This window comes from Acipenser ruthenus, chromosome 4 (genome assembly GCF_902713425.1).
Source record: "Acipenser ruthenus chromosome 4, fAciRut3.2 maternal haplotype, whole genome shotgun sequence".
Classification (NCBI taxonomy): domain Eukaryota; kingdom Metazoa; phylum Chordata; class Actinopteri; order Acipenseriformes; family Acipenseridae; genus Acipenser; species Acipenser ruthenus.
In genome coordinates, this window is record NC_081192.1 from 93,579,328 (window position 1) to 93,603,753 (window position 24,426).

The window sequence follows — 24,426 nt, forward strand, 5'->3', positions numbered from 1 at the left end:
CAGCCACTGACTCATTGTGTGATCCTGAGCAAGTCACTTAACTTCCTTGTGCTCCGTCTTTTGGGTGAGATGTAATTGTAAGTGACTCTGCAGCTGATGCATAGTTCACACACCCTAGTCTCTGGAAGTCGCCTTGGATAAAGGCGTCTGCTAAATAAAAATAATAATATTATTATTATTTCAATCTGCAGCATGAAACAGTAACATTGAGTAATGCGTAAAAAAGTAAAAACGTTAACAATACACTATGCATTCACTCTAACTGTGTTAAACTCAAAAGAAACGTACAATATTTAAATCACCTTGTTGTCCCAAGGCTCCCTCCCCTCCTGCGAGTAATCAATTACGTCATCGTCCTCCAGCACAACCTCTGAGTGACGTCATCCAGCCAATAACAAGAGGAAGCGTCGGGTCAGCAACAAGTCGCGTTGCGATCGTTTATTATGGCGAGCATTGACATGAAAGAAACAGAGAAGGATACTGGAGATGGAGAACATGGTGGCCTCGTAGCAGAACCTATCTGCACTAAAGCCAAGAGCAATGCAGAAATGGAAGATGAGAAAGCTGAGGGAACGAAAGAGTCGGTCTCTGCGTCTTGGCTCCACTGTGACAGCTCTCTGCTGAACCACATCGTAGACGCACTAACCTGGCAGAGACCACTGTACAGCGTACTACTTTTCATCTGCACAAATTCACTCTTCTGGTAAGCCGCAGTAGATTATGCAGTGCATGGAACCAACTCATATATTGTTATTGTTAAGCAAAGGCGATTGAAACGAGTGGAGATGATGTGTGCGCAGTCATTGTTTATCATTAAAAATCTGATTTAGGTACTGTACAAACATATTTGCGTTCAGCGGTTCCAATCAAGAGAACGCGACTGTTTTAGTTACATACAGCTATATTGTGCATCATAATATATTGCTACTTGGTCTTTTGTTCTATATAGAAACAAGGACAAACGTGTTTTAAACGTTTTTATTAAGGTTTAATGTGTAATTTTGATGGTTGACATCTGCTGTACACACTTATTAGTATTGCCTTGCCAGTCCAGACACTAGCTAATCATAAAATCTTTATCACTTTTATTTTTAATCAGACTTTCTTGTTGCTTATTATTTTATTTAAACTTATAATAAAGTGATGTAAGAGGTTTGTGTTTCTAGTCTTTCTTCAAGTTTATTTTCTCTATCCATTTTCTAATCCCCTTCAGATTTGAAAGCTGTGCAGTGGCAGGACAGCTTGCATGTAAATGAATGGAACCCCAGCCTGGGAGGCATTGCTTTGGCAGGTGTCAGGGTCTTTCAGATGAGAGTAGTGCTGTGTGCTGCAGCCCAATAGAACCGTCTTGCGACCCAAAGGGGTCCTGACCACAGCTCTAGATTAATGTTTAATTCCAGCCCAAGTTTGAACTAACTGAAACCTGTCAGACAGCAACTCATTCAATAGCCATAAACCAGGGATATAAATTAGAGCAACATTTTCCATCCCTGCAGCCAACAATAAGACGGCATTTTTTGTCAGTCAAGTTCAAATAGGGCTAAAGTGAGTCAGTGGAGTCAGATTTAGAAATTGGGAGGGGGGGGGGGGGGGTCATACAAGAAGTCCCAAAAGTCCAATTTCGGTGTTAAATATTACACATTGTAAATATTAAGTAAGTAAATAAATAGAAACTAACATTAGTAAGTGCAACATATTAAAATCATGGCTGTGCTATATCTATCTATCTATCTATCTATCTATCTATCTATCTATCTATCTATCTGTCTGTCTATTTTTATTTTTATTTTTTAAATTTAGTGTGCCCAATTATTTTACCCCCGATTTACTTCCCATATTGGAATGTCCACATTGCCCTTACCGCAGCAGTTCCCCACACAGCTCAGGAGAACTGAAGGTTCAGTGGGCGTCCTCCGATCCCACCACCAACAAACTTACCCAACTTTTTTTTTCTTCCAGATTGCCATCTGGCTGGATAATATACTAAAAGAGATCACAATTGTGCTTTGTTTTTATTTTGTGGTTTATGGTAAATTGTTTTCATGACATTCTCCACTGGAATGGGCAATAGTATGGATGAGAAATATCTCAGAAGCACAGTTAGCAGCAAGTGCTTTTTTAACATGTTAGCCTCATGGTAGAAGAGCCCCCCCCCCCCCCCCCCCTTTACAGGGACATGAAGGAGACTCGGCTAATAGTAGTTCTTACTCCGAATTATGGTTTGATTTAACCTTTTTGTTTTTAGTACTTTTTAGTTTTGGTTTTAAAATTATATCTTGCTTGTTTAAAAAAAGGTTCCAGGTATGGGGAGCCCATATGTTTTTGTGCCTTCTGCAGCACTAGCACTAATTCAACAGATTTTTTCTGAAGTCAACTGTTAGAGATGCCAACTTCATTGTTATGGAAACTCCTCGGGCAAAATGGCTGCCACAGCTCTGTTGAAATCTTTTTTTACTGCACACGTGAGGTTTGTCTGTTTCCACACCTGTTGCTAGTCATGCAGAATATGAACAATGGGGATTAATAATGTCTCATTATATTTTCAGCCAATGTTATACAGTATATTTTAGAGCTGGTTTTTCACCATGTCCAGAATAGTAGAAACTGGGCATTACTACTATATCAAGCTGTGTGAGAGGAAAACGTGATCATTTCAATTTCAGTTTCATCTTCACACACACACACGCACACACACACGCGCACACACACACACACACACACACACACACACACACACACACACACACACACACACACAAAACATACCAGTTTCACATGTACATTTCCTGTAGTTCTATTAGTTCAAGCTAGGGGGGGCCAGATAATTCCAGGCATCCAACATGTTTTGTGTGTAGCCTAAATCTTCTGGGTAATTTTTTGTCCTGTTTTCTTTTCTGGGACTCAAATGTATCTAATAAACAACCATTCTTAAAATACATCAAATGAAAATGTGGCGATTCAATTTTTAAGCAACATTTTGTTTGTAGCAATCAAACCAAGTAGTCTGACCTATGCCTCTAGATCGCTGCTGTTGTTGTATCTGTTGCCTGGTTACCTGCTTGCTAAATATGGGTAATCTAAATCAGTCTTGAATGAACAATAGATCTTTATAAATAATACATACAAAATGCATTGTGAAGTGAATTCAAACCATTTGGTATACATACAAGTAGGCTGCCTGGAACCGCGTATTCTACTTTGTCAGTATCATGCCCCTGTTGTGGGTCTCTGGAAGTCATTAGGTTTTTCCTTATACTGATTCTGTATTTTGGGAGGCGGTGTGATGTATTTTTGGAACTTATTTATAGACTTCAGACATTCAGTAACAAGGGATGTGTCTTTTAATAGTCAGCCTCTGAAAAATAGATTCTCCAACAGCAAGGTATTGAAATATCCACTGGCTGTCTACAGTGTGGTACTTTAGTCAGTTATATATGTCTTTGGCCTTGAGCTGCAGTGTTTAGATTATTTAGCAGTGATACAATGGTTTACACAATGCATTCAACAGCCTGACTGCCTCTGCAGTGTTTGCTTGTAAGACAACACATAGTGCATGTTGGTCTTGTGCATGGTGTCATTATAGATGACTGTACTGTGAAACAGTACAAGTAGGGTTACTGATACATGTGTGCAGGATTGGCTGATCTGTCTCAGAGTGATATTGTATTCTGACAAGCCTGTAGTAATGCACAGTACATTACAAATCATATTTCATTACATATGAACTACCAGTACAGTACTGCAGTAAAACAGCTGCTTTTATTCACTTTTAAATATGTAACAATGTTTTTATTCTAAAGTGGCTTAGCTTTGTTTCATCAAAGCAGCAACTTTTTAGATGACTTTATTTTCATAAATGAATTATTGATTTAGCAGGAAACACATTTACCAGAAATCGTTTTACTTTTCATGTACAGCACATTTTTTTAGTGATACAGATCCAGTCATTATTTCGATGTACACTATGTAAATTGACAATCACATAGACCTTACTGTACAGTTGTAATACTGAGCCAGGCATTTTGTACTAAGGCATGGGGAAGTGATGGAGATATAATGCAAACTGATTTGTCATTTTCATAATTTCTTTTTTCTCACAGGTTTGTGGCTTTGACCTCCTGGAGGGTATATTACCTGATGGCATTAGCTTTGCTTGCCCTCCTCACAGTGCAAATGGTGAAGGATTTTGCTCTGTCCAGAAAAACAGGTAAGAAGTAAACTCCTAAACTACACATTAACTGGATGTCAATTTTATGCCACACAAAACTGAAAGATTATTTAAAATTACAATGTGCCCTATATTACAAAAAGGGTTGCATTGAAACTGAAAGGAGGAATGTGCTAATCAGTTATCTGTCCCTGAAATTCCCAGTAAGAAGTAAGAAGCTAGTTAGTTTGAATTTTGAGTAGAAAAAAAAGCTATTGGCTGACGGCTTGTAATAGACCAGGTTAAAGCTCTCAGTATTCTTCTATTATGAAAAAGATATATACAATAAAAGCAAAATAAGTTAAGGGGACAGTATATATATAGCTAGTTACTCTTGACAATTACTGTGTTTAATGGTCTTTGGATACAAACTTTAAGTACAGTACCCCAGACTAAGAAAGGTCTTCGAATTACTCGTTCCCTGAGATAAAAATAAAGCTGTTTATAACATTTGGGATGAAATTCTTAAGAAACCATGTCATTTTTTTATTTTTTTTAATTGTAACAAACAGATATTTTGTCATTAATAATAAAGGGCTATTTGCATATTTTTCTGTGTATTTGCATACTTTTCCGATTCTGTTTATCAATAACATAAACACAGAAGCTAATGGATTCTAGCAGCACTGATTACATAGTTTGGTTAATCATACTGTTGAATGTATTAAAATACTACAGGTGCTATAATTGCCCAAATATATAATGTATAGTGTTTGGATTTACCCAAGAGGCATTTCTATATTTTACTGCATATTCACATTTAGTAAATAGGCGTAATTTCACCATCAGCCATCTGGCCTTGTATATTATGTCTGGTCTTTATAATAGAATTAAGTTATTTTAGGAACTGATTCAATAATCCTGGTTCCTTAAATCTTGTAACCACCAATAGATTAGTACAATAGATTCCTGTACAGCATACTATCCAAATGGCCTTGAATCCAGGGTATCAGATTAGCATGTTCCTCTCAGCAGCAGATACATTAGTACATTATGTATCATTAGATAACTAGAGTTGCTGTGGAACTTCAAATGCATTTAAAATTAAACAGATAAACAATTATATAGTCTGAAAAGGAACACATGTATGGTATAAAATAGAAACCACAATCTCGCTGTATTTGTCCACAATGCATTTGGAAAAATAGAGAAACACCACAGTTCCTGTTGAGAGTGTACTGTTTCTGTTTAAAGGAGTGTTGGTGTTTATGTATGTTTATCAGGGACCTACAGCTAGATGGAGGTAGCAAGAGGTCAATGTACTGTATGTAGGTCTTAGACTTTAGAGTGAATTGGTAATTGCAATATGGGGAAGTTTTAAGCTTTCACTGTTAATGGCTGCAGGAAGGTTAAACCCATAAGACACTGAAGACTGCTGATAAGTGGAAGAGGTTGTATTTTCAGTTTCAGTCTGCCTTTGTGTTTTAAACAATTCCTTCAATAGAGCTGGAGTACAAGGATAATTGCAAATGCAGACAAGAGAATCTAAAGGTTTTGTTTTTTAAGTAAAGTATCCATCTTCTTGATTTTCACAGGTGCTCAGTTGTGGCAGAGCCTCAGTGAGAGGTAAGTTCCTCCTTTTGGTTTCAAGTCGAAGCCTGTTGTGGTTATGGGTGTAACAGTATGCGGCATCCGCTAGCGCTACCGGGATTCTGCACATGAGAAAATGGCAGAAAAGTTTTTTTCACTCCATTAAAAATAGGAAAGTCATTTGCATAGTCCTGTTAGATCTACACCAAAAATCAAAGCAGTGAAATGGTAGAAGATGGGTTCCGTACTTGCCACGCATGAAAAAATACAGAGCAGTGATGGTGAAAATACATGAAATGTATTTAACTGCAGTACCTTCGTGAGCATATCACACCCCTGCATTTCAACAATCTATTCTGACAGTAACCAGGAGCTGTGATGGTTGTATGTGAACATATTTTATTTTATTTTATTTATTTTTTTTTAATTTTGCAACCCTCAGTAGCTTGAATGGAGTGCAAAACTACCTCAGAAATGTATCATGTGCATTTTGATTAACAATTAGTCCCATTTCCTGTGTCGGACATCCTTGGTATCAAAATAAAGCTAATTTAAATGCATGTGAGGATATATCTGGATGTTAAAAGAGTTTTCAGATTTGTTCATTTTAAACACAATGGGGTGTGTTTGAACCCATTGCCACTGACAAAGGATTAAGAACACAATATATAAATACAGAGAAAATGTGAGAACTTACTTATTTTTTCAAATACTATGAGATCATTGCCTGTAAGAAAAATGTTAGGCTAGACAACTGTAGACGAACCAAGATATTTGGTCGCATTCTGAGCCTAGCACATTATAATACAGTCAGCACTCACATATCCGACCCTAGAAAATTTTGACTTCAGTAACGGTTAAACTCATGTGATGCATTTCTGATTATTTGTGTCTAGCAGTTACAGAATCACCATGCTGTAAACTCAGGATCTGTGTTTATTACTGTGTCTAGCAGTGACAGAATCACCATGCTGTAAACTCAGGATCTGTGTTTATTACTGTGTCTAACAGTTACAGAATCACCGTGCTGTAAACTCAGGATCTGTGTTTATTACTGTGTCTAACAGTTACAGAATCACCGTGCTGTAAACTCGGGATCTGTGTTTATTACTGTGTCTAACAGTTAGAGAATCACCATGCTGTAAACTCGGGATCTGTGTTTATTACTGTGTCTAGCAGTGACAGAATCACCATGCTGTAAACTCGGGATCTGTGTTTATTACTGTGTCTAACAGTTACAGAATCACCGTGCTGTAAACTCGGGATCTGTTTTTATTACTGTGTCTATCTTACAGTTACAGAATCACCGTGCTGTAAACTCGGGATCAGTGTTTATTACTGTGTCTGTCTAGCAGTGACAGAATCACCATGCTGTAAACTCGGGATCTGTGTTTATTACTGTGTCTAACAGTTACAGAATCACCGTGCTGTAAACTCGGGATCTGTGTTTATTACTGTGTCTAACAGTTACAGAATCACCGTGCTGTAAACTCGGGATCTGTTTTTATTACTGTGTCTATCTTACAGTGACAGAATCACCATGCTGTAAACTCGGGATCTGTGTTTATTACTGTGTCTATCTAACAGTGACAGAATCACCATGCTGTAAACTCAGGATCTGTGTTTCTTACTGCATGCTTGTTCTTGTTTACGCTGCTCTTGTTCTGTTTTGTTATGAAACGTTCTCTGGACTGCTGCCTGCCACTTGTATGAGGCCTTTCACTGATTGCTTGTCTGACATGTCATATGCTCTTTCTAGTAACTGAGTGACCAAGCAGTGTACTTTGTGGTTCTCTTCATTGATAGTGCTTCCAGTCTGAGGGGCAGAGATGGGGTGGCAGCTGGGGGTGTGTCTCCTTATAATGCCTCTGATTGGTTCTGGCTGGTGTTGATGTATTTGGTTTGTAAACTGATCATGGAACAATCCTGTTTCCTCATGAGAAAAGGAACAACAACAGAGTTTCCCCCCTGGGTGCTTTTATCATGCTTTTAAAAATAATTTCAAAACGTCAAATTCTTTGATGTCTGTTTCCATAGTTTACCCTTCTCTGCCCTTGCTGCCACTTTCAGAGAAGCTATTCAACCTTTTTTGTTCTACTGATTTACTTTGTACAGGAAAACTACAGATTTTGTATTTTAAAACTATGATGAGATAACAAACTTATATATACTGAACCATATATATAACAATATATATATAACAATAACAAGTAGTTGTCATGCCGTCAAAAACCTATAAATACCTCCAATGTTTGGATTCAAACACAGGCTCCCTTGAGAAAGATATGTACAACATATCGAAACGTTGGGCAGCTGGCTCTTTGAGCTAAAATATATATATATATATATATATATATAAAGATTATATATAACTGTTTGACTCTTTTGAGGAAGTGCCTAGAAGGGTTATTAGTCAGACTCCTATCCTTAATCCTTGATGGTATTTATCTTTCCAGACGATGCTATGTTAAGCATACAATCTTTCTTGTTCGTGTGTTTAATTGTGGCAGGCTGGCACTGCCTATCAAACAACCCACCAAACTGTATCCCGCTTTTATCTGCTACATTATGCTACTTTCTGGCTTCCCTGCAAGCATTGCCGCTTAGCCATTGTGCCACTGAGCAAAAACAAAACCATTTTGATAGCTGATTTTTCCCAGACTAGTTTTACTGAAAGACAGCCACTTTCCCATATCCTCAAACAAGTGTACAGTACATTCAGCATATTCTTTTAGATACAGTATAGTCTTATCCACTGTCCTAAGAAATTGCTATGTTAAAATCTATATTGTATTGTATCATACATTTACAATACAGTACATACTATTTTTTTAATACTTACAAATATAGGTAGTTACTAATTAAAGATATAGGCAGTGTGAAAAACAGCATATCCTGCACAGAGCATTAACAAAGTGTTATTGAGGAAGTTGTTATTGTGAGGCTATTACAAAATCAACATGGGAGGGAACGTCCTTGTAGTCAGCCTAGCTAAATATTTCGTTAGTATTTTATAGCTGCTGAGTAAACAAGAAGTAGGTTCACTTGTGAAATCTGCACCAGAACATTCTATCCCACAACACAGAAATAGTTGTATCATTTCATTCTTTAAGTTTTCACCCTTGACTGCTGAGAGGAAGCCTTATTTGCCAACAAAGGCACTGCTGTTGAGTCCAGGTGCTGTTTCTGTCAGACTTACACAGAGGGAATACTTTCCAGTTGCAATTGCTCTTTCCTATCCTGTCTGCCTCATCAGTGCAGTTGGAATGTTGCGTGACTGACTTATTTATAGAAGCAGCCAATCAAAATAACTAAGCCTGAGCTTCAATGAAGACAAACACTTGTGCTGGAGACCGATATACTGCTACACTGACTTTCTATCAAGAACCCTTCTGAGGACTCAAATCCTGACTTAAGTCCAAAGAAGACATAAAGAAGCAAGAAAGGGATACCTAGAATCACCATACTGTCTTTCTACTAAAATAGATTGTTATATTTAAATTCAAAAACCAAGAGCCAGTGAAATGTCAGATGGTGAAGACATTGGAGAAGGAGTGAGGTAAACTATGACATTAGTGATGTTATGTATGTGCTGGAATGCTAACTTATAGGCTTTTGTGAATATCACAGCTGAAGAAGATAAGTTTCTACATATCTTTTTAATGCACTTCGTTTTTTATCCTAAAACCAGGAGTAGCCTTTCTGTCTAAAACTCTGTTGATCAGAAAGATGACCAGACGTGAGGTTATCTGTGTCCTAGCCAGTTGTTCAAGGCATATTTTGTTGTTATTAGTGAACTAGCAGCAGTGAAGTATCCAGCTTAGTTCAGTACATTTTATGTTTTTAGGGTGGATTAGACCAGAAGTCAATTAAAAACAAAGTAAAACAGCTACTCTGTTTTGGTGAAATCTAGATGTGCCACAGAAACAATGTATTCATATTTTGTTTTATGCTTTCCATTATGAAAGACGCTATATAAAATAAAGATTGATTGATTGATTAAAGTTAGAGCAGGCTGTTATCTCAGAGAAGATTCCTTTTACATTTTATTCAGAAAGAAGTTACAGAAGTCTTCAGAAGAACTTCCACTCTAATTGGGAGTGATTTAGCGAAGTTATTAGGTGGTAGGACATGGGCTGTCATCGCTATTAGATTGGTGGTTAAGCTTCTCCTGTTGAACATGCTGCAAGGTGGTGGATGGGAGAAGGAGATTGATCAAGCGACAAGAGTAATGGAAAAAAGTGAGATATCGAGAGTAGACGATGCTCTGATTGAGAGATCAGCCCCTGTTCAGAAAATCAGCTTTAGCTTCCCAGTTTGTTTCTTAATTTACTGGCATTTTTTATGTAGGGTCTGTAGTGTGTATCTCCAGGAGGCAGTGTGGAGAAAGTGCAGTACTACAACTGTCTGTGATATTACTAAGTGCAGAAAAGTGATGGACAGATAAACTAACTGTACAAATCACAGATTCCAAATTCTGCTTCCCTAGTATAACTCAAACCAGCCTCTTGAGCAATGTCATCTTGGACTATACAAGGTAGGCATTAGGATCATGGTAGACTTGGGGTAGCCTGCTGCCCACAAGTAAAATTATGTTTTTGACATCAAAGCCATAATTGTTAAGGAGAGAGGGCTTGATTGGCTTGGAATGTTTTATTAACAAGGTTGTTAAGCACAGCCAATCATAGCCTTTCTGTCCTCAACAGGTGGTTTATAAACTTGTTGATGCACATGTGAAACACAGAGTGGCCAGATAGTGCGTGAGTGCTGGAAGGGCATGAGCCCCTGAACAACAAACAGCCTTCTTTATCAGAGGTCATTGGTTCAATTCCATATACAAACGCTGTCTAGTAGTTTGAAGTTACCTGCTGGGTTGTCTGCTGAAGTACGTGTTCTAGAAACTTGCTCGTCTTGCTGATACCCTGTGCCACCAAACAGTACAGAAATTCAAAGATTGTATTATTGAAGAGGGCTTGATGTAGTCTTTGGCTGGAGTCTTGTGAAGACAGTTGCATAGTTGGTATCAGTTGCTTTATGTCCTGCTGTCTCTTTATTACAGTGTCTGCCATCTATCTGTGGAATCATTTGTGTTTGTTTATACTGGGGTTCACTAGCTACTTCTGTTTACAACCCTCAGGGTTATGTATGGCCATATTTTGCACAGCAAGTTCCGCTTTCTAATAGTCGTAAACCTTTATTTGAGTGCTCTTGTCACATTTTTTTTTTTTTAAGTGCACCTCCCCCCACCCACATGTAGCAGTACATTACATACACACTCACACACACACACAGCCACACCCTTTGCGTTTTGAAATCTGTAAGATGAAGAAAGATTGTCATGTGGTAGAAGGGATTGCCTCCAGAAACACTCTCTAGGGTTCAGGTGCACTGAGCAGCACGCGATCATGTGTCATGTCCAAGGGAAAGGGCCAAGTGTGTGACTTAAACGAGTTGTAGCACCTGCTTCTCCACATCTGCAAGAGTGATGATTTGTTAAGGAGGAGGGTCGGGATGACTTGCGTTAATTGATGTCAGTGGGCTGCCAGAGAATGAGGAAGAAATACAAAGAAAGGCTGTTGTGAATGCAAGGCTTTCTGATGTCAGTCATTCGAGTCTGTCATTCGAGTGTTTCAATATACCCTTTAGGCACCAACGTTTGTGAAACTTTGTACAAAATGTTGATAGATTGAGAAAGCTGCTTTATAAGGAATGCATTACATTACTGTGTCCCTTGTTGTCTGTATTGCAGTGTTATATTTTTAAAAACTTTGCTGACATTATTATGCTGGTTCATAAGTCAACTGGACAATACATTTCTTAAGAGTTACTCAACAGCGTTTGTCAGGAGAGAAAAAAAAAGTCTTCTAAGGATCACAGTGTATCCAAATCACGTGCCTGCAACAATGCTTTTTTTTTTGTTCCCACTCATTTCAGTCAGAGGGCCAGCATTGTTGCCAGAGTGAGCATGAATTGGATACGTTGCAATGTTTAGAAGAACAAATCTCTCTCCTGGCTAACGTTCACAAGTAAAAACAGAAAAAAAGTGATTTGCTAGTTGCTAGCTATCTACTAGTCAGGTCTGTACCCTCCACCCTACTGCTCCTACTGTGCCTTTTGTCTTGCTTGTCCTGTCTCTCACATCCCTGTTCTGTCCTCCCGTCCTTGTCCTCTGCCCTCCCTCCGCTGCTGCTCCTCCAACCCCTCTAACCTCATTTCTCTGCCTCTCCCCCCCTCCCGCACACTCTCTGGTGCACTCTGGAACTGTCACTCTTCTGCTAACAAAGCTGATTTCATAACTGCCTTTGCCTCCCACCTCTCGCTCGATTTCCTTGCTCTCACTGAAACCTGGCTGTCCCCTGATAACACTGTTACTCCTGCTGCCCTGTCCTCTCTCTACATCCTGTCCCATACCCTGCGTCTCACTGGACGGGGAGGTGGGACGGGTCTTCTCCTCTCTCCCTCCTTACTCTTTTCTGTCCCCTCCGATCTCACCTTACTCTCTGTCAATACCTTTGAATTTCATGCAGTCCGAATAACCGCTCCCTGTCAACTCCTGCTCATTGTTCTGTACCGCCCCCCCTGGGGATCTCTCTCACTTTCTGGATAAACTCGACTATCTACTCTCCTCCCTCCCCTCTCTGTCTACCCCGACTGTCCTGTTGGGTGACTTCAACATCCATCTCTCCAACCCCAGCCACTCTGCTGGATTCCTCCCTCTCCTTCACTCCTTCGACTTCTGTCTCTCTCCGTCCCCTCCTACCCACAAAGCTGGCCGTCAACTGGACCTCACCTTCTCCAGGGCCTGCTGCCCCTCCACCCTCTCTGTCACCCCCCTGGACCTCTCTGATCACTATTTCATCTCTTTTTCTCTGTCTCTCCCCCCTCTCCCTGCTCCTCCTACCCTCACTGTCACCTCTCGCCGTAACCTCCGATCTCTCTCCCCCTCTGTCCTTGCCTCCACTGCTCTCTCTCACCTCCCTCCTATCGACTCCTTTTCACAACTCTCCGTAGACTCTGCTACCTCCACCCTCTTCTCCTCATTCACCTCCTCCCTCGACTCCCTCTGTCCCCTCACCTCCCGACCTGCTCGCCCCTCCCCTCCCCTCCCCATCCCTGGCTCTCCTCTGCGCTCTGCTTGGCAAGAATCACACTGTGATCTGCTGAAAAGAAATGGAAGAGAATCAAACTCCCTGCTGCCCTAGACCTTTACCGCACTCTCCTCTCCTCCTTCTCCTCTACTCTCTCCTCTGCTAAATGTGCTTATTTCCAATCTGTAATCCAAGCCTCCACTAACAACCCACGTAAACTATTCTCTACCTTCTCCTCCCTCCTAAACCCCCCCCCTCCTCCTCCCTCCTCTATCTCCCCTGTTGACTTTGCCTCCTTCTTCTCTTCTAAAATCTCAGATATCCGCAAACTCTTTAACACCTCTCCCTCCCCCGCACCCTCTCCTGCTCCAACCCCTACACCCACTACATCCCCTACTAACTCGCCCTCCTTCTCCATCTTCTTGACCCTCTCAGACTCTGACCTCTCCTCCCTGCTCCAGGGTCACAAACCCACCACGTGTGCCTTGGACCCCCTCCCCACTCACCTCTTTCAAGCTGCTGCTCCTGCTCTACTCCCCTTCATCTCCTCCCTTCTCAACACCTCTCTACTTTCTGGTATCTTTCCCTCTGCCTTCAAAAAAGCCTCTATCACTCCCCTCCTCAAAAAACCTACCCTCGACCCCACCTCCCTCCAGAGCTACCGTCCTGTCTCCCTCCTACCCTTCCTCTCCAAAACCCTCGAGCGGACTGTACACCGCCAGCTCTCTGCTTTCCTGTCCAACCACTCTCTGCTTGACCCTCTCCAATCTGGCTTCCGCTCTGCTCACTCCACTGAAACCGCCCTCCTGTCTGTCACCAACTCACTTTAGTGTGCCCGAGCTGCCTCTCTCTCCTCTGTCCTAATTCTCCTCGACCTCTCTGCTGCCTTTGACACTGTTGATCACTCTATTCTACTATCATCTCTTGCTGACCTTGGGATCTCTGGCACTGCTCTGGCCTGGTTCTCCTCCTACCTCTCCAACCGCACTTACCAGGTAACCTGGCGTGGAGCAACCTCCACACCTCACCCTCTCTTAACTGGAGTCCCCCAAGGGTCAGTCTTGGGTCCTCTCCTGTTCTCTCTCTACACCCGCTCCCTGGGCCCCCTCATCACATCCTATGGTTTCTCATACCATTTCTATGCTGATGATGCTCAGATTTTCCTCTCCTTCCCCACCTCTGACTCCACCATCTCCTCCCGTATCTCTACCTGTCTGTCTGCTATTTCCTCCTGGATGCACTCGCATCACCTCAAACTCAACCTCTCTAAATCTGACCTCCTTTTCTTTCCCTCCTCCTCCCCCTCCTCTGATCTCTCTATCTCTGTTCCTCTGGAATCTACCACACTCTCTCCCTCTTCCTCCGCTAAGAACCTTGGAGTCACCCTGGACCCCTGCCTCTCTTATTCCCAGCACATCTCCACTCTGGCACGCACTTGCCGATTCTTTCTGAGCAACATACGAAGAATCTGACCTTTCCTCACCAACTACGCCACCCAGCTCCTGGTCCAGGCCCTGGTACTCTCCCGCCTAGACTACTGCAACTCCCTCCTGGCTGGCCTCCCTGCGTCCGCCACCAGTCCTCTCCAGCTCATCCAGAACTCTGCTGGTGTTCTCTCTGCCTCGCTTCGCCCACGCTACTTCACTACTCCGCTCGCTCCACTGGCTCCCGATCACCGCTCGCATCCAGTTCAAGACTCTTGTACTAGCCTACAGATGCCTTGACCAGACTGCACCCAGCTACCTCCAGACCCTCATCTCTCCCTACACCCCCACTCGCCCTCTCCGCTTCGCCTGCACTAGAAGACTGGCTCTACCTCCGCTACACTCCCCTGCCTCCAGAGCCCGCTCCTTCTCCACCCTTGCTCCGCAGTGGTGGAATGACCATCCTACTGCCCAGTCCCTGACCACATTCCGGCGCCTCCTTAAGACTCACCTCTTCAAACAGCACCTGTAGAACTCCTCTGTTTGTATCCTGGGACACTATCACCCTTCATTTAAATGTGCTTTATTTTGCTCTTATCTGCCCCCTATTTTACTGCATTTAATCCTGTACTTCAGAATACTGTAATCTGCCAAGTGTTTAACCTGTAGTATTTTGTATTTAATCATATCCTGATGTAACTATCACTATTTAATCATATCCTGATGTAACTATCACTATTATCTGCTGTATTATTGAATTGTGGTTTGTCACACTTGAACAAAAGTTATTGTATTTCTTGCTCTTATTGTATTACTTGTATTGTAACACTTGAAATGTATTTGCTTACGATTGTAAGTCGCCCTGGATAAGGGCGTCTGCTAAGAAATAATTAATAATAATAATAATACTTATGATGTGTGAATAAAATAACATACCAAAACTATTGTGACTATGTAAAAAAACAATACTGCTATATGGACAGCACAGAATGTAGCAGAGGTAAAGTAACATGTTTCTTGTTAACACTGCGGGGGATTCTGTAACACTTTAAGATGGCTTCTAAATATACAGTCCATGGACTGTGCACTATACAGAGTGTGAAGCCACATTGTACTTGGCCCTTAAGAGGAGTCACCGTCGGCGGGAGTTTGGTGGAGTGGCTTAAAGGATTTTATTGGTATAAATTGTCCATGTTTGAGAACCACCTGTATATTTCATGATAAGTCTCCTTGGTTACATGTCTTCTCTGACTAGTACACAGCAGTAGTAGAATCTCTTTTACATTTTGAGCATCATTCACCATGTCTTTTACGCTACAAACTCAAGTCACACTATTAAAACATTCTAATGGTTGCCTCTCTTTAGCATATTATTTAAATCATTCTGTAACTGCATGTTGTTGGAATTTTCTTGCTAATAACATGCTCCAGTCCCTGGAAAAGAGAGCGATCTGACAGCTTCTGAGTCTGAGATGTTTGTCACTTGTTTATTATACTATTTATTCCAGATACTTAAGTAATCTTAAAAATATATATATATATATATATATATATATATATACAGCTCTGGAAAAAATTAAGAGACCACTGCAAAATTATCAGTTTCTCTGGTATTACTATTTATAGGTATGTGTTTGGGTAAAATGAACATTTTTGTTTTATTCTATAAACTACTGACAACATTTCTCCCAAATTCCAAATAAAAATATTGTCATTTAGAGCATTTATTTGCAGAAAATGACAACTGGTCAAAATAACAAAAAAGATGCAGTGTTGTCAGACCTCGAATAATGCAAAGAAAATAAGTTCATATTCATTTTTAAACAACACAATACTAATGTTTTAACTTAGGAAGAGTTCAGAAATCAATATTTGGTGGAATAACCCTGATTTTCAAGCACAGCTTTCATGCGTCTTGGCATGCTCTCCACCAGTCTTTCACATTGATGATGGGTGACTTTATGCCACTCCTGGCACAAAAATTCAAGCAGCTCGGCTTTGTTTGATGGCTTGTGACCATCCATCTTCCTCTTGATCACATTCCAGAGGTTTTCAATGGGGTTCAGGTCTGGAGATTGGGCTGGCCATGACAGGGTCTTGATCTGGTGGTCCTCCATCCACACCTTGATTGACCTGGCTGTGTGGCATGGAGCATTGTCCTGCTGGAAAAACCAATCCTCAGAGTTGGGGAACATTGTCAGAGCAGAAGGAAGCAAGTTTTCTTCCAGGACAACCTTGTACTTGGCTTGATTCATGCGTCCTTCACAAAGACAAATCTGCCTGATTCCAGCCTTGCTGAAGCACCCCCAGATGAGTCCAATTTTCAGCTTTGCCCAACACCTGGTCGTCTAATGGTTAGATGGAGACGTGGAGAGGCCTACAAGCCACAGTGTCTCGCACCCACTGTGAAATGTGGTGGAGGATCGGTGATGATCTGGGGGTGCTTCAGCAAGGCTGGAATCGGGCAGCTTTGGCATGAATCAAGCCAAGTACAAGGTTGTCCTGGAAGAAAACTTGCTTCCTTCTGCTCTGACAATGTTCCCCAACTCTGAGGATTGGTTTTTCCAGCAGGACAATGCTCCATGCCACACAGCCAGGTCAATCAAGGTGTGGATGGAGGACCACCAGATCAAGACCCTGTCATGGCCAGCCCAATCTCCAGACCTGAACCCCATTGAAAACCTCTGGAATGTGATCAAGAGGAAGATGGATGGTCACAAGCCATCAAACAAAGCCGAGCTGCTTGAATTTTTGTGCCAGGAGTGGCATAAAGTCACCCATCATCAATGTGAAAGACTGGTGGAGAGCATGCCAAGACGCATGAAAGCTGTGCTTGAAAATCAGGGTTATTCCACCAAATATTGATTTCTGAACTCTTCCTAAGTTAAAACATTAGTATTGTGTTGTTTAAAAATGAATATGAACTTATTTTCTTTGCATTATTCGAGGTCTGACAACACTGCATCTTTTTTGTTATTTTGACCAGTTGTCATTTTCTGCAAATAAATGCTCTAAATGACAATATTTTTATTTGGAATTTGGGAGAAATGTTGTCAGTAGTTTATAGAATAAAACAAAAATGTTCATTTTACCCAAACACATACCTATAAATAGTAATACCAGAGAAACTGATAATTTTGCAGTGGTCTCTTAATTTTTTCCAGAGCTATATATATATATATATATATATATATATATATATATATATATACAGTACTGTGCAAAAGTTTTAGGCAGGTGTGAAAAAATGCTGTAAAGTAAGAATGCTTTCAAAAATAGACATGTTAATAGTTTATATTTATCAATTAACAAAATGCAAAGTGAGTGAACAGAAGAAAAATCTACATCAAATCAATATTTGGTGTGACCACCCTTTGCCTTCAAAACAGCATCAATTCTTTTAGGTACACTTGCACACAGTTTTTGAAGGAACTCGGCAGGTAGGTTGGCCCAAACATCTTGGAGAACTAACCACAGTTCTTCTGTGGATTTAGGCAGCCTCAGTTGCTTCTCTCTCTTCATGTAATCCCAGACAGACTTGATGATGTTGAGATCAGGGCTCTGTGGGGGCCATACCATCACTTCCAGGACTCCTTGTTCTTCTTTACACTGAAGATAGTTCTTAATGACTTTCGCTGTATGTTTGGGGTCGTTGTCATGCTGCAGAATAAATTTGGGGCCAATCAGATGCCTCCCTGATGGTATTGCATGATGGATAAGTATCTGCCTGTACTTCTCAGCATTGAGGAGACCATTAATTCTGACCAAATCCCCAACTCCATTTGCAGAAATGCAGCCCCAAACTTGAAAGGAACCTCCACCATGCTTCGCTGTTGCCTGCAGACACTCATTCGTGTACCGCTCTCCAGCCCTTCGGCGAACAAACTGCCTTCTGCTACAGCCAAATATTTCAAATTTTGACTCATCAGTCCAGAGCACCTGCTGCCATTTTTCTGCACCCCAGTTCCTGTGTTTTCGTGCATAGTTGAGTCGCTTGGCCTTGTTTCCACGTCGGAGGTATGGCTTTTTCGCCACAAGTCTTCCATGAAGGCCACTTCTGAACAGACTTCTCCGGACAGTAGATGGGTGTACCAGGGTCCCACTGTTTTCTGCCAATTCTGAGGTGATGGCACTGCTGGACATCTTCCGATTGCGAAGGGAAGTAAGCATGATGTGTCTTTCATCTGCTGCAGTAAGTTTCCTTGGCCGACCACTGCGTCTACGGTCCTCAACATTGCCCGTTTCTTTGTGCTTCTTCAAAAGAGCTTGGACAGCACATCTGGAAACCCCTGTCTGCCTTGAAATTTCTGCCTGGGAGAGACCTTGCTGATGCAGTATAACTACCTTGTGTCTTGTTGCTGTGTTCAGTCTTGCCATGGTGTATGACTTTTGACAGTAAACTGTCTTCAGCAACCTCACCTTGGTAGCTGAGTTTGGCTGTTCCTCACCCAGTTTTATTCCTCCTACACAGCTGTTTCTGTTTCAGTTAATGGTTGTGTTTCAACCTACATATTGAATTGGTGATCATTAGCACCTGTTTGGTATAATTGTTTAATCATACACCTGACTATATGCCTACAAAATCCCTGACTTTGTGCAGGTGTTCCTAGAAGAATTGATGCTGTTTTGAAGGAAAGGGTGGTCACACCAAATATGGATTTGATTTAGATTTTTCTTCTGTTCACTCACTTTGCATTTAGTTAATTGATAAAAATAATCTATTAACATGTCTATTTTTGAAAGCATTCTTTTTTTACAGCATTTTTTCACACCTGCCTAAAACTTTTGCACAATACTGTATATATATATATATACTGTAAATGACTCACCCTCACTCGAGTTCGTTGCCCCTTTAAGAATCGACCCGGCACACAGAAATGGATTTTTTTAAGCGCGTTTGCGCAATTTTTTAATAAACAGGAAACAAACAAAATACACAAAATCAAAATAACACCTAGCTCTTCTGGAGCACTAACTCAAGCTGTTTACCCGTCTTCACAAACACACTGGTTTCACACAGCACTTACTTTTTCCCTTATTTGGCTACTCGGAGACAGCGCACCTACTGCCTCCTTCCACTCAGCAGCCCCGAGCAGACTGCTTGTTCTCCTTTTAAACTTCCGCACCTGGATCTAAATTTTAATAATGCCCAGGTGCGGATAATAATTAATAATCAAACAATTAAACCAAACAATAAGCAAATCAATTGAAACAATAAAGCAATACAAATCAAACAAAAAGGTGCATTCCCACAAGTTTTTCTTTGCAGGGAGGTTTTAACCCCCTCCCTGCCGTCTCTCACAACCCGCTATCTTACATATCCCCCCCCTTGTCTTTCCAAGACACCGGCCATGAGACGGCCACCTCCTCCCCTAAAACACAACCACCCACCCTCGAGTCCATAAATGTCAATTTTCGCCCTCCTCCACGGGCGAACTCGAGGGTGGATCGGTCCACGTCCTGGGTCAGCCAGGTAGGGACCGCGCACCGGCGACGAGGGACCCCACCGGTTTGTCAGGGGCGACCGGCACGACGACCGGGGCACTGGAGGCTGCAGTAGCGGGCAGAGGTCTGCAGCTGGGACCCAGTGCAGCGACGTCCGGTCAGCAAGGGGGAGCGACGCAGCGACCAGGGGGAGCGTACGCGACGTCTGGGAGCAGCACAGCGACGTCTTAATGTCCGGGAGGAGCGGAGCAGGGGACCAGGTGGAGAACTGTGCCCGATCCTGCCGACTCCTGGGCTCCAGGTCAAGTGAAGGGAGGTCCAGGCTAACCGACAGGGTGTCCAGGAGCAAGGGGTGAGGGACTGGACGCAGCGACACCGGACTGGACCGTAGGGGTGGTGGTCGGGGCTGTGGTGGAGGTACGCTCGTCACCTCCTCCCTAGGCTCCGGAAGCGGCAGCTCCTCCCCTCTGGGCTCTGGCAGCGGCAGCTCCTCCCCTCTGGGCTCTGGCAGCGGCAGCTCCTCCCCTCTGGGCTCCGGCAGCGGCAGCTCCTCCCCTCTGGGCTCTGGCAGCGGCAGCTCCTCCCCTCTGGGCTCTGGAAGCGGCAGCTCCTCCCCTCTGGGCTCTGGAAGCGGCAGCTCCTCCCCTCTGGGCTCTGGCAGCGGCAGCTCCTCCCCTCTGGGCTCTGGCAGCGGCAGCTCCTCCCCTCTGGGCTCTGGCAGCGGCAGCTCCTCCCCTCTGGGCTCTGGCAGCGGCAGCTCCTCCCCTCTGGGCTCTGGCAGCGGCAGCTCCTCCCCTCTGGGCTCTGGCAGCGGCAGCTCCTCCCCTCTGGGCTCTGGCAGCGGCAGCTCCTCCCCCTCTGGCTCTCGGGACGGCAGCTCCCACTTTTGTAGCAGCCGCTCCAGTTCCGTTGGCTCCCGCTCTTGTATTATCAACGGGGCCCCGCCCAGCTCCTGTCTCTGCCTCTCCATCTTCTTAATCTGCTCCACCTGAGCAGCGGTGTTTTTATTGAACATCTCAATTAATTCTCTAAAATCCATTTGGGTCTCCAGGGGCGCCCACAATCGCTGCCACCAAATGTAAATGCAACTCACTCACTTGGGTTCGTTGCCCCTTTAAGAATCGACCCGGCACACAGAAATTGATTTTTTTAAGCGCGTTTGCGCAATTTTTTAATAAACAGGAAACAAACAAAATACACAAAATCAAAATAACACCTAGCTCTTCTGGAGCACTAACTCAACTTTCAGGAAACACCCTGACTAACGCGGGACAGCTAAGCTGTTTACCCGTCTTCACAAACACACTGGTTTCACACAGCACTTACTTTTTCCCTTATTTGGCTACTCGGAGACAGCGCACCTACTGCCTCCTTCCACTCAGCAGCCCCGAGCAGACTGCTTGTTCTCCTTTTAAACTTCCGCACCTGGATCTAAATTTTAATAATGCCCAGGTGCGGATAATAATTAATAATCAAACAATTAAACCAAACAATAAGCAAATCAATTGAAACAATAAAGCAATACAAATCAAACAAAAAGGTGCATTCCCACAAGTTTTTCTTTGCAGGGAGGTTTTAACCCCCTCCCTGCCGTCTCTCACAACCCGCTATCTTACAATACATATATATATATATATATATATATATATATATATATATATATATATACACACACACTACTGGTCAAAAGTTTTAGAACACCTCAATTTTTCCAGTTTTTATTGAAATTTACGCAGTTTAATGTCTCAATGTACTCAATGAAATTAAAGCATAGAATAAATAAACAATTGGAGATAAAAAAGAATCATGAAATCGTTTTGTTTAACAAAATTTAATCTAAATTTTTGACTTATCAAAGTAGCCACCTTTTGCAGATATAACAGCCGAACACACTCGTGGCATTCTTTCTACAATGGAAATCAAATATTGTTCGGAAAGTTCTTCCCAACACTGTTGCAGAAGTTCCCACAAATGTGTTGCACTTGTAGGTTGCTTTGCTTTCACCCTTCTGTCCAGTTCATCCCAAACCAGCTCGATGGGGTTTAAGTCTGGAGACTGTGCTGGCCATTCCATGATTTGAAGCCTACCGTCTTGTTCTTTTCTTCTAAGGTAGTTCTGACATAGCCTGGAGGTATGTTTTGGGTCATTATCTTGCTGTAGGATGAACCCCTGACCAACTAGGCGTATACCAGAGGGTATTGCATGCCACTGCAAAATGCTGTGGTAGCAGTTTTGGTTCAGGGTGCCACTCACTCTGTGCAAGTCGCCGACTCTGGATCCAGCAAAAGAGCCCCAGACCATCACGCTTCCTCCTCCATGTTTGACAGTTGGTGTCACACACCGAGGAACCATCCTTTCGCCTACTCGACGGCGTACAAAAACCCTGCGTGATGAACTGAAGATTTCAAATTTTGATTCATCGGTCCATAAGACCTTCTTCCAGTCTTCAGTAGTCCACTGGCGGTGCTTCATGGCCCAGGCAAGCCTCTTTTTCTTATTTTGCCATCTTAGCAATGGCTTTCTTACTGCCACTCGACCTGTCAAACCTGCAGCTCGAAGTCTTCTCTTCACAGTTGAAACTGAGACTTGCTTACTTCGACCAGTGTTAAGCTGTGCTTGAAGCTGTTGTCCTGTGAGCCGCCTATCACGCAAGCTGTTGACTCTCAGAAACTTGTCTTCTGATTCTGTTGTGGCTTTGGGTCTGCCAGACCTCTTCCTGTCAGAGTTTCCTCCAATTTCCAAGTGCCTTTTGATGGTGTAGAAAACTGTACTCACTGACACCTTGGCTTTCTTTGCAATTTCTCTAAAGGAAAGACCTACACTTTTAAGGGTTATAATGGTCTGTCTGTCTTCCTTTGTTAATTACCTTTTTCTCGCCATTATGAGAACAATATACTACTTCCTGCAGTACAATACTGTCCAAATACTGCTTAAGAGGGTGTAGTAACACAGTCTGTTCCAACACTGCTTTTATACAGACAGAGGGTTTGTAAGTAATCAACAAAAGTTGTGACACCTGTAGGAATTGTCAGCATCAACTTTCAAGGCTTAATTTACTTCCATTGCTGCAGAACAGCTGTAAGTTGTTAACCCATTACTTGTTCCCTGAAAAAGGCCTTTTTGTATAACTCTGAAATGTACATTATTTTTCAGTTTTTGGTAACCTAAACTTTCTTTTTTAACCTCTGGCAGTTTACCGCTTACCTTTGTACCATTTCAGGTAATTCACTGGACTTGAACTGCTTAAATTTCAATAAAAACTGGAAAAATTGGGGTGTTCTAAAACTTTTGACCGGTAGTGTATATATATATATAATGAGGCGGATGTCTTGGGACGGATACATTCTAGTCAATAACAAGTAATAGAGTGTCAGTGTAACACAGAAGTACAGATGGAGTTGGAAAACGCGTGTGCTGGTTACATGCAGAATCAATCAGTTCCAGCGCTGACAGATGACTGAATGGGAGGGACAGGGTAATGAGAGGTGGATAAGCAGCTGCTGACTACATGTTTACAAACAAGTCATACTTAAAATAATGGACTTTCTTGAAATCTAGAAGAAATAAAAAATATGTTCTCAACCTATAAACTTACTGTACAACTTCAGGTGTGCAAATGATAAATAACATTGGTTACCTGTTTGTCAATGTCAGTGGTGGTGACACTAAGACTTGGTTAATGATCCTATTATAAGATGCATCTGGAATGAGAGTCTATTATAGTGAAAAAGACAGAAGGACTTCCACCCTCCTCCCCTCATCTTCTCGGTTGTAATTTGACCTAAGTTACTGCAGCACCTGGAACTGAAGATAAGTAGGTGATTCTATCACATGTTCTGACCAGTATAGATTGACCTTAGCTTAGAGATTAACCCTAAGAATGTTACTGACAGGTTTTGTGAGGTCCATGGAGGTTTTCTCTTTTAGTCCTGGTTGATTCTTTGCTCGTCACTGTGGAAAAAGGGGGAGGGGTTGCTTTTTATAGACTTCTCACTTCTGTAAACCTGACCAGAGTCAGTCCTACTGCAAAGTTGTTCACACTTGTATTATACAGGATTTGTATGCACCAGTGTTGGCGATTAACACTACCTGCTATCCATTAACAGCACATATTCTCTAAGCTTTATCGAATTGTTCCATTTGTTCTGCTATGTACTAACATTTTTGTCCTCTGCTCTTCCAAAAAGCTTGTGATGTTCAGTATATTTAATGCCTCTTGATCAGATAATAAAAGAAAGCCTGGCAGCAAACATGACAGTGTGAAAGAGATGTACACAAGCTTGCATACAGAATCGGATGTGATTTGATGGGAACAAAAATCCAGTATCTTGAAAAGTAAACTGGTTTAATACAAAGAAGCTACTAATTATAAAACACTATACAATGGCAAGAAAAAATTCCTGAGCTCTGATTGGTCAGCTTTGCACTAGACCTGTGATATTATCCCAGCATAACATCATGGATCTAGTACCGGCAACCTCCTCACTGAAAACCTAGACAGACATATCAATCTGCCAAAACTGTCAATAACACAGAATACATTACACAATTCCTGAAGTGAATTTTACCTTAAACAACATGACAACTGTGGAAACCTTGTTTGGCAAAGAGCCTTCAACCACAGAGCAGCCAGGAGAATAGACAGCATCTCTCAATGAGAGAAAAAAAAAAACATTTAAAAAAAAGACATCTGGAGATCGACTCTGAGGGACTAGACAAGATAGAATCTGAC

At 42.1% G+C, this 24,426-nt stretch overlaps 1 protein-coding gene across 2 annotated transcripts in view; it reads left to right on the top strand.

The window, feature by feature from the left end:
• The first annotated feature begins 374 nt into the window (after positions 1 to 374).
• Positions 375 to 24,426, top strand: part of LOC117400621 (reticulophagy regulator 1-like) — a 34,528-nt gene continuing 10,476 nt past the window's right edge. The window contains exons 1-3 of one of the 2 annotated variants that reach the window (XM_034000824.3): positions 375 to 703; positions 4,101 to 4,207; positions 5,743 to 5,773. In XM_034000824.3, coding sequence (XP_033856715.3) covers positions 444 to 703; positions 4,101 to 4,207; positions 5,743 to 5,773 — 398 coding nt within the window. In that variant the 5' untranslated portion in view covers positions 375 to 443. Of the gene's footprint in view, positions 704 to 4,100; positions 4,208 to 5,742; positions 5,774 to 8,751; positions 9,297 to 24,426 lie in introns of those variants that run through there. The other variant, XM_034000825.3, reaches the window with a different exon arrangement.